At 43.8% G+C, this 19,079-nt stretch overlaps 1 protein-coding gene across 14 annotated transcripts in view; it reads right to left on the bottom strand.

Moving 5' to 3' along the window:
- LOC308249258 (protein unc-13 homolog B) overlaps window positions 1-19,079 on the bottom strand; it is a 159,182-nt gene that overhangs the window by 25,342 nt on the left and 114,761 nt on the right. For 9 of the 14 annotated variants that reach the window (XR_013960696.1, XR_013960697.1, XM_080670295.1 and 6 more), the window contains exons 3-9: window positions 13,939-13,961; window positions 11,534-11,580; window positions 8,961-9,039; window positions 6,515-6,589; window positions 5,787-6,006; window positions 894-1,121; window positions 149-290 (exon numbers count right to left, since the gene is read on the bottom strand). Coding sequence is in view for 12 of the 14 variants with exons in the window: in XM_080670295.1 (XP_080526421.1) it covers window positions 149-290; window positions 894-1,121; window positions 5,787-6,006; window positions 6,515-6,589; window positions 8,961-9,039; window positions 11,534-11,580; window positions 13,939-13,961 (814 nt within the window). In the remaining 2 variants the exon portion in view is untranslated. The remainder of the gene's footprint in view (window positions 1-148; window positions 291-893; window positions 1,122-5,786; window positions 6,007-6,514; window positions 6,590-8,960; window positions 9,040-11,533; window positions 11,581-13,938; window positions 13,962-19,079) is intronic. The other 5 variants (XM_080670300.1, XM_080670291.1, XM_080670292.1 and 2 more) reach the window with 1 other exon arrangement.

Genomic DNA, 19,079 nt, shown 5'->3' with positions numbered 1-19,079 from the left:
GGCTGCTGCCCAATTAAAGCATGTGAGAAATGGGTTTTCTCCACTGCCTCTGCCCCATCCCCTTAGGGGCCATGCCCAGAATAAGAGGATGTAATGTTGCTCCCCAAATATACATAGTATCAGTAAGACAAAGACCTCTGTGACTTACAAATGGAACTTCTCCTCCCAAACTGGATTCAGGTTCCCAAAAATGGTCTTGGTACGCTTCTTGGTTTTACCCACTTGCACAGTCACGTAAGGGTCACTGGATCCTGTCTTGTCCTTGGCTTGCAGGCCCTGAGCACACACCACTGCAACCCAAATACATAGAGGAGACTTCAAAGCATGCTCTGGAAGTCAGAAATCCTCCAAAGCATGACTCATACATTCTCCATCTTAGAAAAGCCTCTCTCTGCTTCTTGCACAGGAACTCCTCCAGATCTACCCTTAGTCCCAAACCACCAGCCTTTCCTTCAAAACCTAATTCAAGAATCTCAGCTCCCCATCAAAACCCTAACTGACCACTTACCCCTAAACCGCCTCTGATAGATACACCCTTCAGCCACATTCACCCAGCTAATATAATAAACCACTGGTTAACTATTTCCTGATCTCTTACCAGTCCCCTCTCCTCCACCCCCAGCTCCTGTATTACCAGATTGTTAACCAAGTCCATAATATCAGATTGTTACCAAATCCTTCTGTTATCACTCATATTGTTTGCAGGTGCCAGTCTTACCTCTCCCAGCCTCCTAGGAGAGGAGGAGTGATGAATAATGAGGCCCTCTTTCTTTCCCTCAGTTCTGTCTTCTTTCTTTCCAGCCCCTTGGCTCCCTCACACTCAGTTGACTTCTTCCCTAGGCTCCTCCCCATAGCCTAGCGTTTCCTGTCTCCTTACACTTTGGCCTACTCACCAGTGATAGTAATCTTGGCCGACCATTTGGAGGTGCCATCCAGTACACTCTGCTTCACTGTTTTCATCTGTTGCACATGGGCAACTTTGCTCACAGTGAAGACATCCCGGATAACTTCAAAGATCTCAGGCTTATTACGCTCTCGGATCTTCATGCGGTCCTTCATGGCCATGATAATGTTCTGGGTCCGGTCCTCGGCTCCATGTTTACAGCTCTTTTCTGCAGCCCCTGAAGGATGGCCAGAGGCAGAAAGTAAGATAACCAGCAGGCCATCTATAAGATTAAGGGTCAGATTGAGGAATGGAGTCTAGGAGAGGTCATTGAGGAGTGGAAGAAGCTTAGGAAGGCTGGGATATCTCTGGGAAAAGTTCATCACTTATGAGGCCTGCTGAAGTTTAAAATGCAATTCAAAGGGTAGCAAAAACTTGATAAATGTTACGGGGGTTTATTATATTATTCTATTTTTGTATATATTGAATTTTTCATTAAAAAAAAAGAAAAAAAGTGTAGCTCAGTCTGCAGTTGGCTTTATCTTTCTTCCACCTAGATGGTGGTTTGAGAGAGATACCCTTCAAGTCTAAGGCTCAAATATCACCAATGGATATCTCAGTTATCATGGAGGGGTGGTGGGTGGGCATGACAACTCCACCAATCTCATCCAACTTCCAAACCAGGATATAGACCCCAGAACTGGTCATAGCACACAGTTAAGTTCTGTCCCATGGCTCCAGTACCTTTAATATCAGAAAATAGTGTGGTATGGTGAGAAAAGTACGGCCAGACAGAGTAGGTAACAGAGTTAGGTTCAAATCCAGATTCCAGTACTTGTAGCTGAGTAAACTGGTTTCTTTTAAGAGAAGAAAACATCACTTTTCTTTCAGGGTGCTATGAAGCATTACATCAACATGTATAAAGCATCTAGCCCAATGCCTTGCACCTAGCAGGTACTCAATAAATGGTCACTGTTACTATCATCATTATTATCTTGGCAGGATGGCAAGGGCCACCATCACTAGCTGTGACCCCAGTCAACTTATCTCAAAGACTAGCAGACTTTCCCTGCTGCCCTAAGAATTATGAAAGAGTATAGACTCCTCCAGTATATTTCATCAACCAGGCTTCTCAGAAACCATCCTCCAGCTTTATCAGCCCTGCAGACTGATTCTTACCTCTCTCTATTCTCCAAAGGCTTAGGCCTTTACTACAAAACCTAAGGGGCGGGGCGCGGCGGGAAGGCCAACATCTGCATCCTAACCGTGGGAGGATGGCAAGCAGGTTTTCTGTCCAGGGAGGCCCATAAAAGGGCATTTCATTACACTATGTGCTTCACATAAACCTTAGGCAGAACATATTTGCTGATAAATGAAAATTGATCTGGGCTGCATTCATTTAGCACACCCTATGCAATGCTACGCCCTTGGATTGGAACTTCTGAAAGGCCCTTGAGAAGAAAATCGACACTCTTGCTACACAGCAGCATTTCAGAAGGTTTCTGGCAAGCAGCCCACTTGGCTGCTAGCAATTAAAGCAAAGACCTGCTGGCACCTGTGCTTGTCACCCGCTCATGATGGGTTTGGGCAACGTCATCATTAGCATTCATCTTCAAACCGTCTTTTCAGAGCCCCATCTCTTTTGCCGACTTGTTCTATCAGTCTGTTCATGTCTACTGTAGTCATGTCACTGGCACCAATCTAGGGCTCTTCAAAGGAGGACATTTTTTTCTTTTTAGGTATTTTATTTATTTTTCCTTTGTATTGAATTTATTGAAGTGACAATAAATTACACAGGTTTTAGGTGCAAATTCCACAACACATCATCTGTACACTGTATTGTGTGTTCACCCCAAGTCAAGTCTCTTTCTGTCACCATTTATCATCCCTATACTCTCCTCCACTTCCTCCTGACCCCGCACCCTGCACATCCCTGGCAATCACCACACTGTTGTCCTTCCTGTCCATGAATTTTTTCTCTTTTTTCTTTTTCTTTTTTGCTCAACCCCTCCACCCACTCCCATCCAGGCTCCCAACTCACTCACTTCCCTCAACAGCCTGCTCTCTGAGTCTGTCTCTATTTTGCTTGTTCATTAGATTCCACATATGAGTGAAATCATATGGTTCCTATCTTTCTCTGATTAGTTTATTTCACTTAGTATAATGCTCTCTAGGTCAATCCATGCTATCAAAAAAGTAAGATTTCCTTTCTTTTTGACAGCCAAGTAGTATTCCATTGTGTAAATGTACCACAGCTTTTTTATCCACTCATCTACTGATTGGCACTTGGACTGTTCCCATATCTTAGCTACTGTAAATAATGCTGCTATGAACAGAGGGATGCATATATTCTTTCTGATTGGTGTTTTGGGATTTTTAGTATATATTCCCAGAAGTGGGATTGCTGGCTCAAATGGCAGTTCCATTTTTAATTTTTTGAGGTAACACCATAGTGCTTTCCACAGTGGCTGTACCAATCTGCATTTCCACCAACAGTGTGCACAAGGGTTCCTTTTCTCCACATCCTTGCCAACACTTATTTTTGGTAATTTATTTATGATAGCCATTCTGACAGGTGTGAGGTAATACTTCATTGTGATTTTAATTTGCATTTCTCTGATTAGTGACATTGAGCATCTTTTACATATGTCTATTGGCTATCTATATGTCCTCTTTGGAAAAGTGTCTATTCAGGTCCTTTGCCCATTTTTTTTAAATGATTATCATCTGCTCTTTATCCTCTTTATTTCAGACACTAACGGCCCGGTGCACGAAATTCGTACACATTAAAAGGGGATTAATTAGAGGAAATAATTTAATATTGCTATTTGCCCTTTCTCTATAATAGAAGTGTCAGAGATGAAAGAAAATTAGTAAAATGTATATGAAAACCTTCCTCCTATCAGAGTCTGGGGCACACCACGGGACCCAGAGTCAAGTCCCCGCCCACCCACACGCACCTCAAAATCGAGTGAGATCCAGACCCGGCTGCCCACTCCCCATTGGGCTAGATCCAGACCCAGCCAGTCCCACCCTTGTCAAGCCCCACCAGGCAGGGGATGTAGCCTCAGGTCCTCTGGCCCGGCGCCAGGACGGGGGGCGTGGCCTGAGGTCCCCCAGCCCAGACCAGGGCGGGGGGCATGCCTTGAGGTCCCCCGACAAGCCCCGCCAGGTGTGGGACACGGCCTGAGATCCCCTGTCAAGCCCCACTGGGTGGGGGGCATGGCCTGAGGTCCCTTGTCAAGCCCCACTGGGGTAGGGGTGGGGGAGGGCATAGCCTCAGGTCCCTGCTGATTGCTCATTAAGGCTCCTTATGGGAACTTGGCCTCAGCTGTGGGTGCAGCCATCTTTGTGATGGAGTGATGGTTAATTAGCATATTCCCTCTTTATTAGATAGAATGATATTTGCTATACTGCATAGATGAACATTGTTTTGGTAGAAGCATTATTATTATTATTATTTGTTATTGTTAATCCTTACCCGAGGATATTTTTTCCATTGATTTTTAGAGAGAGGGAAAGACAAGAGAAATATCGATGTGTTTCACATGTGTTGCCTCCTGCATGTGCCCAGGCCTGGGCTGGAGCCTACAGCCATAGTACGTGCCCTTGACCAGAATCAAACCTGGGACCCTTGGTCTGCAGGCTGATGCTCTATCCACTGAGCCAAACAAGCTAGGGCTGCGCATTTTTAAATTGGATTGTTTGGGTGGGATTGTGTGTTTTTTTTTTAGTTTTATAAGTTCTTCATTAATTTTGGATATTAACCCTTTATCAGATATATCATTGGCAAATATGTTCTCCTACTCAGTGGGTTTTCTTTTCATTTTGTTGATGGTTTCTTTTGCTGTGCAAAAACTTTTTAGTTTGATAGAGTTCCAAAAAAATGTTAATTTTTTCTTTTGTTTCCCTTGCCCAAGGAGATGTATCAGAAAGAAATATTGTTAAGAGCAAGTCTGAGATTTTACTCTTTATGTTTTCAAAGGATATTTTATTCCTCGAGGCCTGCCTCTTCCTGGGTCCCTTTTATGTCACATATCTTTCCTTGAGATAATGAAAGGCTTGTGAGTCTAAAGGCGACCTTCCTTTCTCCTACCATAATCCTTAAAGCTTTTGTTGCTATGGCTTGGCTCTGAATGACATCTGGGAGACATGGAGGGGTGAGAAAATACTTTCCCACATCCCCACCCCTGGGTCCGGCAGGAGCAGAGCAAAGAGACAAGAACTTGGAGTGCTACCACCTCCAAAACAACAACAAGACAGAAATTTTGTTTTTCCTGCTCCTCTCCTTCCCTCCTCTGCACTCCCCACTCCATGAAGGTAGCAAAAAACACATTTAGTCAGGGCCTTGGGTTTCCGGCACATTCTCCTCTGGGACCCCTGCCATTTGAAACTTCTGCCCCTGACACTTGTTTAAAAGCTGCATCCATAAGCAAGGAATAAATGCTGCCTTCCCTGGATCCTAGGGTCTATTCTTCAGGAAGTTCCTCTCTGAGGCCTAACACTGAGAGTTCCTCTCACAGAATTCTCTTTCCTCATTAGTTTTGGTCCCCAATTAAACATGCTCTAGTCATTTAGGAACTGTGGCCACTGTGGTGTGTACACTACTCAAGTGCAGCCTCTGGGATCATCTGAATCCTGAAGAGATTCTAGTTCCACCAAAGGGCCTTAGAAAACTCAAAGAATTCTTCCTAAAGGTGCTTAAGAAAGTGCTATAAAACCGGTTATTTGGAAAGGCAATGCACCTTGACTCAGGACTCGACATTCTCTGAAAAGGAAAGAATTTCAGAATGAGGTAGGCTGGAGGAATGACGTCCAGCCATCCTAGCTCTTGTTTGACAGATTACTTGGGAGAGGCCCTGCCGCCCGTGCTCCCCACCCCTCATCCCACAAGAGCACTCACGCTGTAGGCAGTCAGCATTGAGCAGGTCCTGGCACTTCTCATGGCACTTGACTCCACACTCGCTGCAGCGCATGCCCTGCCGGGCAATGCCCCAGAGCAGGCCTTCACACTCATAGCAGTAGGTCGGGGTAGTGGCAGTCCAGACCTCAAAGTTGTGGGGTGTGGTGCACGAGATGGGGTAGATTAAGGCCTGCAGGGTTTTCTTATACACATGGGATTTCTGAAAGATACATATCATTACCCACCAGTGACTTTAGGTCTCTGCTGGGAGATACCAGAAATGAGACCTTGTAGGGCAATCAAGACCATGATTTCCCCTCTAGTAGTAGAGAAGATTCTCTAGAATGGCCCAGTGCATAGTCCAGCCTGGCAGAAAGAAGCACCCATATGTTGTGTGCTCCAGGTCATGAAAGACAGGTCTGACCTGAATACTGATTCTGAGCCTTGCCCCAGCATTCAAACTTTCTTGGGAAACAGAGGGTTCTAGACCCATTATAACATCCCAAGTTCAGTGGCCCATACTCCCACATGAGACTTGGGCTTATGCCTGGTCTGGACCCTTGTTTTTCCTAGTGCGGAAGATTGAGACCCAGTGCTATCTACCTGTTCCATTAACGATGTATGCCCAACACTGTTGAGTTCCCAATTAGTATGGCTACAGAGATGATCACCAGTGGATGGCTAGATCTTTAGGCCAGTGGATTCATGAAAGCCCAAGGGTCACTTACCAGCTCTTCATCCTTGAAAGAGGTACGGGTAGCCATTGCAGAAGTAATCCCTGCCTTCCGGGACTGGACCAATGACTGTAAGAGAAGACCTACTGTCAGTTCTGGCTACCACCAAGGACCGGCAAAGTCCTGGGAAGGGAGTTTCCGTGATCAAAGCAAACTGACTATAACTTACTGGCTTCTATTTTTACTGGGTAGTAGATAACAGCATCCCAGGTTAAGATCCAAAACCCAAGGCCCTCAGAGGACTGTTCTAACAATATTAGAATAGCACCTCTCTCAGGGTACCTATCATCCAAAGGTATCTTACCCCTTGTTTATAGAAAGGCAAAGAAAAATGAAAAGCTTAGAATTACAGTAGGAAGTAGGTCATTAAGAATAGAATAAACACACAACTCTGTCAGAGTTACATTCAAGAGCCATCCCTGAGAACGATTCCATGCTATCACCTATCCCCTAGTACCACATCATGCCCACACAGTCCCAAGTGGCTTTAGATGTCAGCAGCTCAAATGAGCAGGGGACTACGAAAGTAAAGGGGGCAATGTACCCTCAGTAAAATCAAGCAGGGCAAGGGGGTAAATATGAGATCTAGGGCTGCACCTAGCAAACCTGTCTCTTGTATAGAGGGGCCTCATGTATGCCAAGCCCAAGCATTAGGGGCAGCCCATGAAGAGGCATATGGTTTCCCTAATGCAGTGGACACTGGGCAGACAGAATAAAAATACTAGTCTAAGCAGGAAGAACAGTTAGGAGGGGCCGCGTGGTCTGAGATATGGATTCGTATAGTGGTTAGAAAGGGCTCTGGAGACACTCACCATTGCCTGCGCAGAGGAAAGCAGAAAAAGGAACAACATGATGTTAAAGCTCCCCCAAGGTCATTAAAAAGAAAACAAACAAACAAACAAAAAAAAAAACACCTTCAGAGGCAACTGAGAGGTTCTTCCCTATAGTCCAATGTAGGGAACACATTCCAAAACTCTCTGCTTCTATTCAGTGGAATTGTCTTCAATTCGACAGGTAGCCTGGGTGTAAGGCCTAGAGCTTTTATTAGAAGAGTTATGCCAGAAAGTGAAATATAGGAAAGGTTAAAAGATGGAGGAGGGAAAATAAGAACTGAATGAGACACTGCTATCCAAACAGTTAAGCAAAGTGGAGGTGGTGGGCAAGAGGGAGTAGAGAATGAGAAAAAATAGGGAGAACAGAAAGAAGAGAAAAAAGGGGAGAAAGAAGACAATGAAAGACAGTAATAAAGAAGAGACAGCATCAGAATGTATCTTCATCCAACCAGCTTGATGAAGAGTTGGTGGGAGAAGAGGTGCATTTGAAAGGAGGAAAAAAAGAAACAAGAAGATACACAACAGTAGGAAAGAAAAAATGATTAAGAGAAAATGGCAGAGGATAGTTCCATTCAGCCAACTATAGAGAAAGAAACTGGTGGGGGAAAAAACAGCAGAGAATGGAGGAGAAATGAGATAAGAGGTGGATAGAAAAACAGACTGAATAGAGAGAGAAAAAGAGGAGCAGAAATGGTAACAAGAAAAAGGATAAAAGTCTTACTGAACATCTAGTTTCAGAGTTATGGGAGAGCCTGTACTCCACTCTATTCCCACTATCCACTCTGTTATGGAAAATTCCTTGAGCTAATCCTGCCTTAGGACGTACAACCCAAAATGGGAGTTTCTGATCATCCTGGAGGTCCTGAGATCAGCTTTAACTCCTAAGCCCATTTCAATTCAATTCTACAAATTTTTATCATTACCTCTCAGTGACAGACACTAAGAAGAACTAGGGGCACGGAGATAGTCTAGAAAGCCTATGTCTTGAGAGGAGACTATCACTTGACCTACAGGAAGTTATACCAGCCATGCTCATCACATGCCAAGCTCAATGATCTAGGTCGGAGCTAGAGGCAGTTTCCATTCTAAGTCATCAAAAAAGGCTGTCGAGATACCCAAAAGAACTAAATACCTAGAAGATAACCACAGAGCCCAGCTTTGAGGGCCTAAGCCTTAAATGTTCCAGGTGGGAGCTTGAGCTCATGAAGAACCTCGGGTTCTGTAGGAAGTGAGGTAAAATAAAGTCTCACTAAAGCCATCACTAAGTCTCAGTAAGTCTTTAAATGATTGGTCTTCTGCCAGGCTGGTGTGGCTCAGTGGATGTGTCAACTCATAAACCAGGAGATCATGGTTCAATTCCTGGTCAGGGCACATGCCCAGGTTATGGGCTCGATCCCCAGTAGGGGGCATGCAGGATGATTCTCTCTTACTGATTTTTCTCTCTCTCTCCCCCTCTCTGAAATAAAAAAAAATTTAAAAAAGAAAAGATTGTTCTTCAGACCAATACTTGTCACTAAATGGACCACTACCACTTTTGATAGATTACCAAGGTCCAATGGGGGATACCCCAAGGATACAGCCTAAGCCTGCACAAGAGTTTCACTCACCAGATCGCTGACAAGGGGCAGTGGCTTTTTTCTGCGTAGATCTGGCATGCTGTCGATGCCATAGAGCCCTCCTGCTGGCCTGAGGAGGGAAGAAAATATGTCAGAACCTTTAGTCCTGTCCATTTTCCTTGCTCATCTTTTCCCCGGAGGAAGATGTGCTTTCAAGGGGGGTAAGGAAGACAGGAAGTGAGGGAAATAAAGCCATGGGATGATGAGCAATGGAATCTGCTCTCAGAGTGCCCCTACCTGTCTCCTTCTATGGTTTTAGCCAAGGACCTAGAGCTCTTTTATCCCATAGTGACAGTGACTCTGTTTACCTGAAGGACCTTATGCTCCATAAGGCAAGGTGGAAATGGATGGTTAAGAGGGCTCTTCTCTACATTCAGGCCAGAGACACTGCTCCCCAAAGATAAGCCTTTCTTGGCCTATGCTAGAACAGAGCCCATAGGAATAGCTCTACAGAAGAGCTGCTGCCTAGGTGAGCAAGACTACCAAATAGTGACATGTACAAGGAGATCGTCTCCATCCTGAGGAAAAGGATCTCCATGGACAAAGGAGCCCACATCATAAAGTGGAGGCGGTGGGGGTGGGTGGGATGGAGACTTCTAAAAGACCATTTAAGAAGGAAACAGCAAAAGAACTCTGAATGTCTGGTCTAGCCCTAGGGACACATCAATAGGGACCAAGAAAAAATTATAGCTGGAGATTTCTAAAATTTTTATACTTTTTCTATGTTTATTAACTTTAGTGTCCTTTGTCTGTTCTTCCATAACAATATCCAATAAAAATACAGAGAATGTCCCCCAAAGAACACCATTTTCACATTGCGATAACTCAGATTTTATTCCATACTTTTTTACTAACTCTACATGTCCTCTGCCAAAATTCCTTCCTCTTTTGGGGTCTTGGTGTCACTTCTACAAAATGAGGGGGATGAACTACAATATTTCACTGACCTTTGGAAGCTGCCATTCTTAGTCTCAATGAAAAGAACTCATGCACTTGGTTCTAATGAGAGCAATGAGGTGGGAAATGTGGGGTGGCTGGGTTGTACACCACAGCTGGTCTGAAAAGAGGTATATCTCAGAAGAATAAGAAGGTACTGCCGGCAATATAGGCCAAAAAATAAAAATTTTTAAAAAATGGAGCCACAGCCGAAACCGGTTTGGCTCAGTGGATAGAGCGTTGGCCTGCGGACTGAAAGGTCCCGGGTTCGATTCCGGTCAAGGGCATGTGCATTGGTTGCGGGCACATCCCCAGTGGGGGGTGTGCAGGAGGCAGCTGATCGATGTTTCTCTCTCATCGATGTTTCTGGCTCTCTGTCCCTCTCCCTTCCTCTCTGTGAAATATCAATAAAATATGTTTTTAAAAAAAAGCTTTAAAAAAAAAAAAATGGAGCCACAATTTGGGTCAAGGCCAGGAGTTGGAACAGGCAACCTGATATGTTGATTTCTAATAAAGTCGCTTCCAGAGTACAGGCAGTGAACTTTGTTTTCAATGAGACTACCAGACCTAGGGAAGTTCTAAACTTGTGGCAGCTTCCAAGGAGCTGAAGGGAGGAAAGACGACAATAGGAAGGCATTTAGAAAATCACTGCATGGCTCCCTTTAAAAATAGCTCAGATATGTCCCACTGGCATGCATGTATTTTACAATTATTAGAGGGAAAAAGCTAAAGCCCTGAAGAAGGGCTGTTGAAGAAACAACTAGTGCCACGAGTTTGTGGCTAATTCTAAAAACTATAATATACACCATTTAAGACATGAAGGTTTTTGCAACATAGATGAGCTTTTGACAAAAGACGGGTGGTTCATTCACATGATTAACTCTTGATTTAAAAGAAAAATCATAAGGAAAAGGAGCACGTAAAAATGTAATAGATAACGTTATGATCTGATCTTTTTTCTCCCCTGGTCATGAAGGAGAGAAGGCAGCCACTGAGAATTCTAATGTCAGAAGGTCTCTGTGGGAGAGAAGAAAGATCCTGACAAATAATTAATTGGCAGTACATGTAGGGAAGTGGAGGTAAAGAAGCACTTAAATTATTTTCTCTCTTAAGAATAAGCAGCAGTTGAGCAGTTTAAAATGACTCTCTGCTGCAATCACATGGGTCTGAAACTCCCAGATAAGAAGCACAGACAGAAAGAACACACAGAGCTCATAAGGGATGCTACTTATGTCTTCACTAGAGTGAAATGGAACAAGTAGGTGACTCACAACAGCTAAAGCAGGACAGAGCCCAGGGAGAAATCTAATCAGCTACTGCTATCTTCTACCTAGAGTAATCACCCCTATGCAATGGATCAGAAATTCCACAGGCAAGAATAGGGGAGCCCTCAAGCCCCCTCCCCTGCTCCAGGGAACCACTTGGCAAAGCTCTCTCTTCTGCCTCTAAGTAATCAGTTTGCAGAGTTCTCTCCTCTGACCCAGAGAACCAATCAATCCCTACAGTGGAACATCTTCCTTCCCCAGGATCAAGCGTATGAAGTTGTTTCTCCTTCGTCCCAGGGGAAAAGTTAAAAGCAGCATGGGAGTCTGTACAAGATCCACAGAAACCCTGCAAGAATCACTTACCCTTCTGGGAGCCACTGGGGTAAAGAGGAGTCGCCATCATCTGGAATCTTTAAAAACAGATAGAAAAAAGTTAGATCCTAGGAAAGAAGGGAGACTGCCATCTTTCTTTGGTAAGGCAGTGAGCAGTAAAGTAGGAAGCTCAGAGGAGTACAGGTCACATACACCATGTGGTGACATAGCTAGCCTGATGTCTAAGCCAATGCCCTGATGAGCCAAAGGCAACAAGCAGGCTGCTGAAATGAGCAGTACTTCATCTCCCCTCTCCCAAATGAACAGGAAGGATACAAGGCCAAGCTCACTGAAATCCCTGGGCTAAAGTCTACTGGAATTGTGAGAGCTGCCAGAATTTATATCCTTCCCCCCGACACACAACCCATTAGTATATGTAACAGTAACCAAGGCCGGGAAAAGGATCCATTTAGGCTTCCAGGCCTCACTGAGGCAAAAAGACAACTTCATATAGAATCTGGTCTTCTTCCAGTTATATCCCTAAATTCCTTTGGCTGCCACAGTCAGACCTGGTCTTTCTCAATTCCTCTCATCTTGTGATTTGACTTGGCTTAGGTTCCTTGAAGGCCGAACTCATTGACACTGAGTTCACTCAACATTTGATAAGTTCTATATTACCAGAGAATCCAAGACAGGTTAGACACTTGGATGATCACTCTGGTAAATTTTATGAGTTCTCTAATGAGAAGTTGAACATTGAGGCACCAAATAATTCAAGGAAGAAATAGGTCGAAAACAATTTTTAAAGGTTTCTGTGCCAGAATACCCAAAGCAAATCCTTCAGGCAGTGTACAGAGTTGCAAAGCTGCCAGGGCTCTCCAGGGAACCAATGGCAAATACTGTTTAGGCTTAAGGGACCCAGTGTGAGCAAGTCTGGGGCTTCCTGCCCTACCTTGTTCCCCTCCACCACCACCAACTTCCCTGCCACCTGAGACCTGGGCTCGCACTAACTATCCCAGAGCAAATGAGCTCCAGTACAAGGGAGGCAGAAGTAGGTTGCTCTGGACAGGGGGTGAAGTTTTGGGAGTGCTAAAGATGGGAGAAGTTATAGACTGAATGAGGCAAGACGGAGTAGAAAAGGGAGATGTATAACAGGTTAATGGATGAGGTAAAAGCTGGCAAGAACTACCTTAGGTCAGCTCAAAATGAACTTTGGATTTAGGACTCTTCTCAGTAAAACCCTTCTCAGGTTGTCTGTGCCCTAATCAAGTCTATCTGTTTCCTGCCCTGACCTGTGGGTAGGATACTGGTAAAGAACGGGCCAGACCCACAAGGCAGCCAGAAGTGGCTGAAGCAAGTCTCCTAAGGTTGTTTTGTGAGTGGTGGCCATCCCTAAATCCCCAGGTCCTACCAACCAGAACTTCTATTCCCTTTGAAAACAATTGCTGTACTGAGCAGATTTTTATGTCCTACCTAGAATTAAATGCTTGCCAGAAAGCACTGGGCTTAAGGAAACAAAGTCACAAAAAGTCTTTAGGAGCCAGGGTTCACTGGCTCAGATCATACACATTTCCTGTGCTTAGGGATACAGTAGGTCTACAGAAGCCTGCAGACACAGCAAACAGCATGCACACACAGGGCACTGAAGGAGGGACAGGGGAGTGAAAGGAGATCTAGACAAAGTACCTACAGGAGGTACATTCATAGACATAACTTGTGCCCGAGGGAAACACAAGGTGACATGGATCCTGCTCTGTAGAGGGCTATAGAACCAGTGTGCACACCCATCTGGGGAGGATTCAGTGTTCACTAGGGCCCAAATCACAGACAAAGCAAACCCTCACAGTCTTCAAGAACCAGTGCTTGCAGGCACAGAGCATTAGTATAGTATGCATTCACATGGCATAAGGGAACCACATCACAGGTCTATGGAAGCTTGTGCTCACAAGAGGCCAGGAAATCTTCTCAGAAGCACATTCACATTTAGGGCCACAGGCAAGAGGAACAAAATGCCTGCAGCAACACCTGCTCTCAAATACAAAGAGTGTATGCATGCTCGGCTCAGAGAGGGTTCACAGCATATGCCAGGCACAGCAACAAGTAGAAAATGGACACACAAAGTAGGAGAGGAGGAGGGCAATCAGTGTCTGGAGGAGTCAAACTGAGTACAAATATAAGCACACACATGCCACACTGAATGTACACCATGCCGGCACACAGATTCTCACACCGTGCTCCAGGGATGTCTGCAGGAGCACACACAAGCACGGAGCATGCACACACACTGCTTTTAGGAAAAACACACACACTGCTTTTAGGAAAAGCAGACTATCTGCCCAGCCAAAGCTCAGAGGCACAGATCATGTGCACTCGGCGCACACACACAAACACCCCGTGCCAGGAGAGGGGGGTAGAGAATAGACAACAAAAAGGCCCCAAAAGGCCAGACACACAACCTGAAGGGCTCGTCGCTTTCCTTCTGCAAGGAGAGAAAGAGCAGAAAAAAAGGGCAGAGAGGTTAGTAGATTCAGTCCTATAGCAGGGAACCCAAAGAAAATGCCAGCAAACATCAAGGGACATGGAGGAGAGGGAGAGGTGCTCTGAACTGGGCAGTTCACAAAGCCCAGCTCCCAGAATCTTATATTCCTGGCCCCTGCTTTTATAATGTAGGACATACCAGGTTTGGCTACTTAAACCACAGGACAAAGTCTGCCTGGGGATTCCAGTCACCTTTTGGCCTTTCCAAAGTAGCCTGCATGCAGGATCAGGGCCACCAGGGCCACAAGACCAGTTCTGTTACCAAGGGCCACTCCAACAGGCCACCTGAGCTGGCTGAGCACAGACTGAGTTTGTTCCTTCCTCAGAAAGTATATGAGCTCACTCTGGATCTGGATAAGTCCTCAAATCCCCAAGGCCTGGTGGCTGAGCCCTTTCCATTTTAAAGCAGAGTTGGCCATGCATTTTCCCAGCAAGCTCTATCCTGTTTTCTCAGAATCTAAGGTGAGCTGGGCCATGTTAAGACCTGGAGTTAAGGCCAGAACCAGGATGCTCAACGGCTATAGACTGGGGTTATCAACTGACCACTGCCCTAACAGAAGTAACCATGATCTGGATGATAAAACTATGACTTCAATCTCAGGTCTGATTATTTATCAAATATAGAACAACATTTCTAAGGATCCAAGTAAGCCACAATAGAGGAAGTATAAAGCTCAGAGGTAATTCGTCAGAGACTACATTGGCTTCTAGGCCACACATGGATAGGCCACACAGAGCCTTTCTTCTCTACAGAAAGTCCAACCACCTGGGCCCATCAGCTCCCCTCTACTTTCTTTTCCCTTCCTTTTAAAGACTCACTGGTGTTACATAACAAGTAGAAGGGAGAATCATAGAAACTAATTCATAAGTTCCCAATTTTTCAAGCCATTCTGATGACCAAATGGGTCATCTCACTTGACAGAAGAATCAACTCAGGAACTGGAATCCTCCAAAACAGTGCAGCTACAGGAAGGTGGGTGAGATGAAAAAAGACACTTCTTGGATTGGGGGGCGGGGGAACATGTCTCCTCTACATTTTTTCCCTACCTCTAGGAAAGCACTCTTACTCTGTTCCCTTTGTTTTTGTGTGTGTGGTGGTATTTTTTTTTTAGCACTGTTCCCTTTGAAAAGACAATTAGTCAAGGAACACTTTAATTGACTATGTGACTCAAATTGGAAAGGTTTCTGTCCTCCTCCACTATCTTAAATACATTTTACCATGTCAAAGTTACTTTGTGTCCTTCTGTTCTTCCCAGAGTTTCCCATTATACCTAAAGAATAAAATCCAATCTGCTGACAAAGCAATCAAGGCTCCCCCTGATCTGCCCTCTCACATCTACTGGGTAGACGCAGACTTAATTCTTAAGACTTAGCTCAAATGTTAAATGCCTCTGTAAAAGTTTCTTTATCTGCCTTTCCATCACGTGCCCTTGGTACCCACACTTTTAAATGCACACTTCTATAGCAGTATGTTGCCAGTACTGCTTCATTGTAATTGTCTGTATAAATGTCTCCCTTTATACACTGTTAATTTCTTGAGAGTAGGAATTATCTTACCTAATAATAGACAAATATGTAAATGGACCGTACCTCCACTACGACCACAGCCAATCAGAGTGAGTATGCAAATTAGAAGGCCAAAGATGGCAGCTGCCCAGCTGCTCCAGGTGCGGAGTGGCCAGGCGGGGCAGGATGCCTGCTATGAGAGGGGGGCGGGGTATGTGCAAAGGGATCTGCAGGAGCAGAGTGCCACAGTGAAGAGGAAGATGGCAGACTCCAGCCAGAGTCTGCAGCAAAGACCAAGACGGCAGACTCCGGCCGGAATCTGCAGTGAAGCAGCGAAGATGAAGATGGCAGACTCTGGCCGGATCGAAGGCCTGGGTCCTGGGTGCCAGAGGAAAACTGGTGCTGGAAGCCAAGGGAAGGAAGGCCTATTGCACGAATCTCGTCATGCAATGGGCCTCTAGTATATATATATATAACCTTTGTAACCTGAGAGATCAGCATATATCCCAGCATTTGTAAGTAGTTAAAGAAACCCAAAGTTTCAGAACTTAGAAAGCAACACCTTTTCTAAGAAAATTTCTCTTGCCATCCCCAGAGAAAAGATAGATTTCTTGGCTAGTAGTCTGTATCATTTTCTAGAAGCCAAGGAACTATTCTACTGGCTCTTCCGTTTGTCCCATCCAAACATAAAGAAACAAACACCTTTTCTTGTTAAGAACTGGAACTTAAAAAGAAAAAGAACTGAAACTTTTTGTGCTTCCTAACTTCCTTAAATGCCTTAGGATTTTTCTATTAATATTTAGTTTTCAGTTTAAATGATATATATCTAAGGAATACCTACTTTGTAGGAGAATCCCTGACCCCTAAGAATGGTCTCACTCTTCCAGACAGTTCACTCCAAACTTCCTCATAGTTAAAACAATCTTAACTTCCTTGTACTTGGGAGTCAAAAGACTTGAGGCACTGATTTATTTAAGCCTGCATTTCCTAATCTGTAAAAAGTAGATAAGAAACAGCTACCTCCAGGGTTATTGCAGGGATTCCTTTCTTCAACAAATACTTACTGAGAACATACCACATACTAGGCACCAGCTATGCAGCAGTGAATGAAACAAACTCCCTGATCTTGAGAAGTTCTACTCTAATAGGAGGAGCAGACAATTAATAATGGTGGTGAAGATGACGATAATAGCTAACACTATGTGAACATATTATGTAACTGGCATTTTATTTAAATAAGTTCATTTATTTCTCATAACAACTCTCCTGGGTAAATAGTATCTCAACATTTTTGTTGATTAAACTGAAGATCCGAGAGGTTAAAAAAACTTGCTTAAAGTCACACCAAGTGGCAAAGCCAAATTCAAACCAAGCATTCTGGTTCCATATCATGTGTGATAGGGGCTCTGCTAAAAACTGCAGGTTGGAGGCAAAGATAATGTCCCCTGTGATCAAGTTATGGTTGCTATTAAAATTTCTAAAAGGTTATAGGAAAGCCTCATGGATAAAATGACATCTAAGCAGGGACCTGAAGGAAATGAGTACAGAGGCTATTCAGAATTCTAGGAGAAAATTATTCCAGTCAGAGAACATGCAGTAAATACAATGCCTGAGGTTCAAGCATAATTGGTGTGAAGCAAGTGTGCAAGACTGCCAGTTTAAATAGGGCTCTATAGGCCCTTATAAACACTGTGTCTTTCATTCTGAGTGAGACAGAAAAATCACTGGAAGGCTGTGAGCAGAGAAGTGATATGATCTGACTCATTACTCTGCTGTGGGGAGAACAGACTGTAGAAGGATAAGGGTAGGAACAGGGAGACCAGTTAGACTACTGCAATCATCTATTCTAGAAGAAAATGGTGGCTTAGACAAGGATGACAGTGGTAAAGACAGAAATGTGGTAAAATTCAGGATTTTTTTTTAAAAAAAGATAAAGCAGGCAGAATTTATTAATTGACTGGATGTCAGTTGTGAGAGAAAAGAAGTCATGAATGACTCTGGATTTGGGCACAAGCAGCTGCAAAGATGGAGCTGCCAAGTACAACAAAGCAGGTTTGATAGGGACTTGAGGAGCAGGAGCAGGAGCAGGAGCAGGAGTTGATTGTCAAATATGTAATGCCTATGTATGTCCAAATGGGATGTTAAGTATATGTGGAATCTGGTGTTCATGAAGATCCTGGGCCAGATATATAAATCTGGAAATGCTTATGAAACTTATAAGATTGAAAGAGATGACCTAGGAGACAAGCATGACTTTTTTTAAAAAAAGTAGTGAGGACTGAATACTATAAGGTTGGGAAGATGAGGAGGGACCAAAAAAGATGACTGAGAAGGAATGGTCAATAATGTTGGGGGAGAACCAAGACTGAGAAGTGTTCTGAAAGTCAAGTGAAGGGAGTGTTTCCAAAAGAAGGAATTGAGGCATAAGGATAGTCAAGAGATCAATGGAATAGAATTGGAATCCAGAAATAAACTCTTACATTTATGGTCAGTTGATTTTTGACCAGGGTACCAAGACCATTCAATGGGGGAAAGAACAGTCTTTTCCAGAAAATGGAGCTGAGATAATTAGATATCCACATGCAAACAAATGAAGGTGTACCCCTACTCACACAATCTACAAAAATTAACTCAAATTGGATCATACACTTAAATGTAAGAGCTAACACTATAAAACCTTTAGAAAAAAACCGTAAGAGTAAATCTCTATGACCTTGGATTAGACAATGGTTTCTTATCTATGAAACAAAAAAGCAGAATCAATATAAGAAAAAATAGATAAATTGAACTTCATCAAAACTTCACCTAAAACTTTTGCACACTACTTCATTATAATGGCTATTACAAAAAACAAACAAAAAACCCAACACTCCAGTAGGAAGTAACAAATGTTGGCAAGGATATAGATCTATTGGAACCTCTGTACACTGCTAGTGGGAATGTAAGATGGTACGCCCACTGGAAAACAATATGGCCATGCCTCAAAAAATCAATTACTATATGATCCAGCAATTCATTTCTGGGTATATACCCAAATAAATGAAAGCAAGAACTCAAACAAATATTTGCACACTCATATTCATAGCAGCATTATTCACAATAGCCAAAAGATGGAAGTTATCCAAGTGCCCATCAATAAATTAATGGATAAACAAAATGTGGTATATGGACATACAATAAAATACCATTCAGAAAGGAAATTGAGCCGAAACCGGTTTGGCTCAGTGGATAGAGCATCGGCCTGTGGACTGAAGGGTCCCAGGTTCGATTCCGGTCAAGGGCATGTACCTTGGTTGCGGGCACATCCCCAGTGGGGGGTGTGCAGGAGGCAGCTGATCGATGTTTCTCTCTCATGGATGTTTCTAACTCTCTATCCCTCTCCCTTCCTCTCTGTAAAATATCAATAAAATATATTAAAAAAAAAAAGGAAATTGAGTACATTTTGCTAGGCTGATATGATGAACACAGCACCTTAACCTAGAAGGAAGCATGTATAAGTGAATATACTGAGAACAGAAAGTACAAGGCGAATTTGAACAACAGCAAAGTTTCC

Source organism: Plecotus auritus (genome assembly GCF_963455305.1).
Source record: "Plecotus auritus genome assembly, chromosome: 5".
Classification (NCBI taxonomy): Eukaryota; Metazoa; Chordata; class Mammalia; order Chiroptera; family Vespertilionidae; genus Plecotus; species Plecotus auritus.
This window is presented reverse-complemented; position numbering and strand designations above follow the sequence as displayed.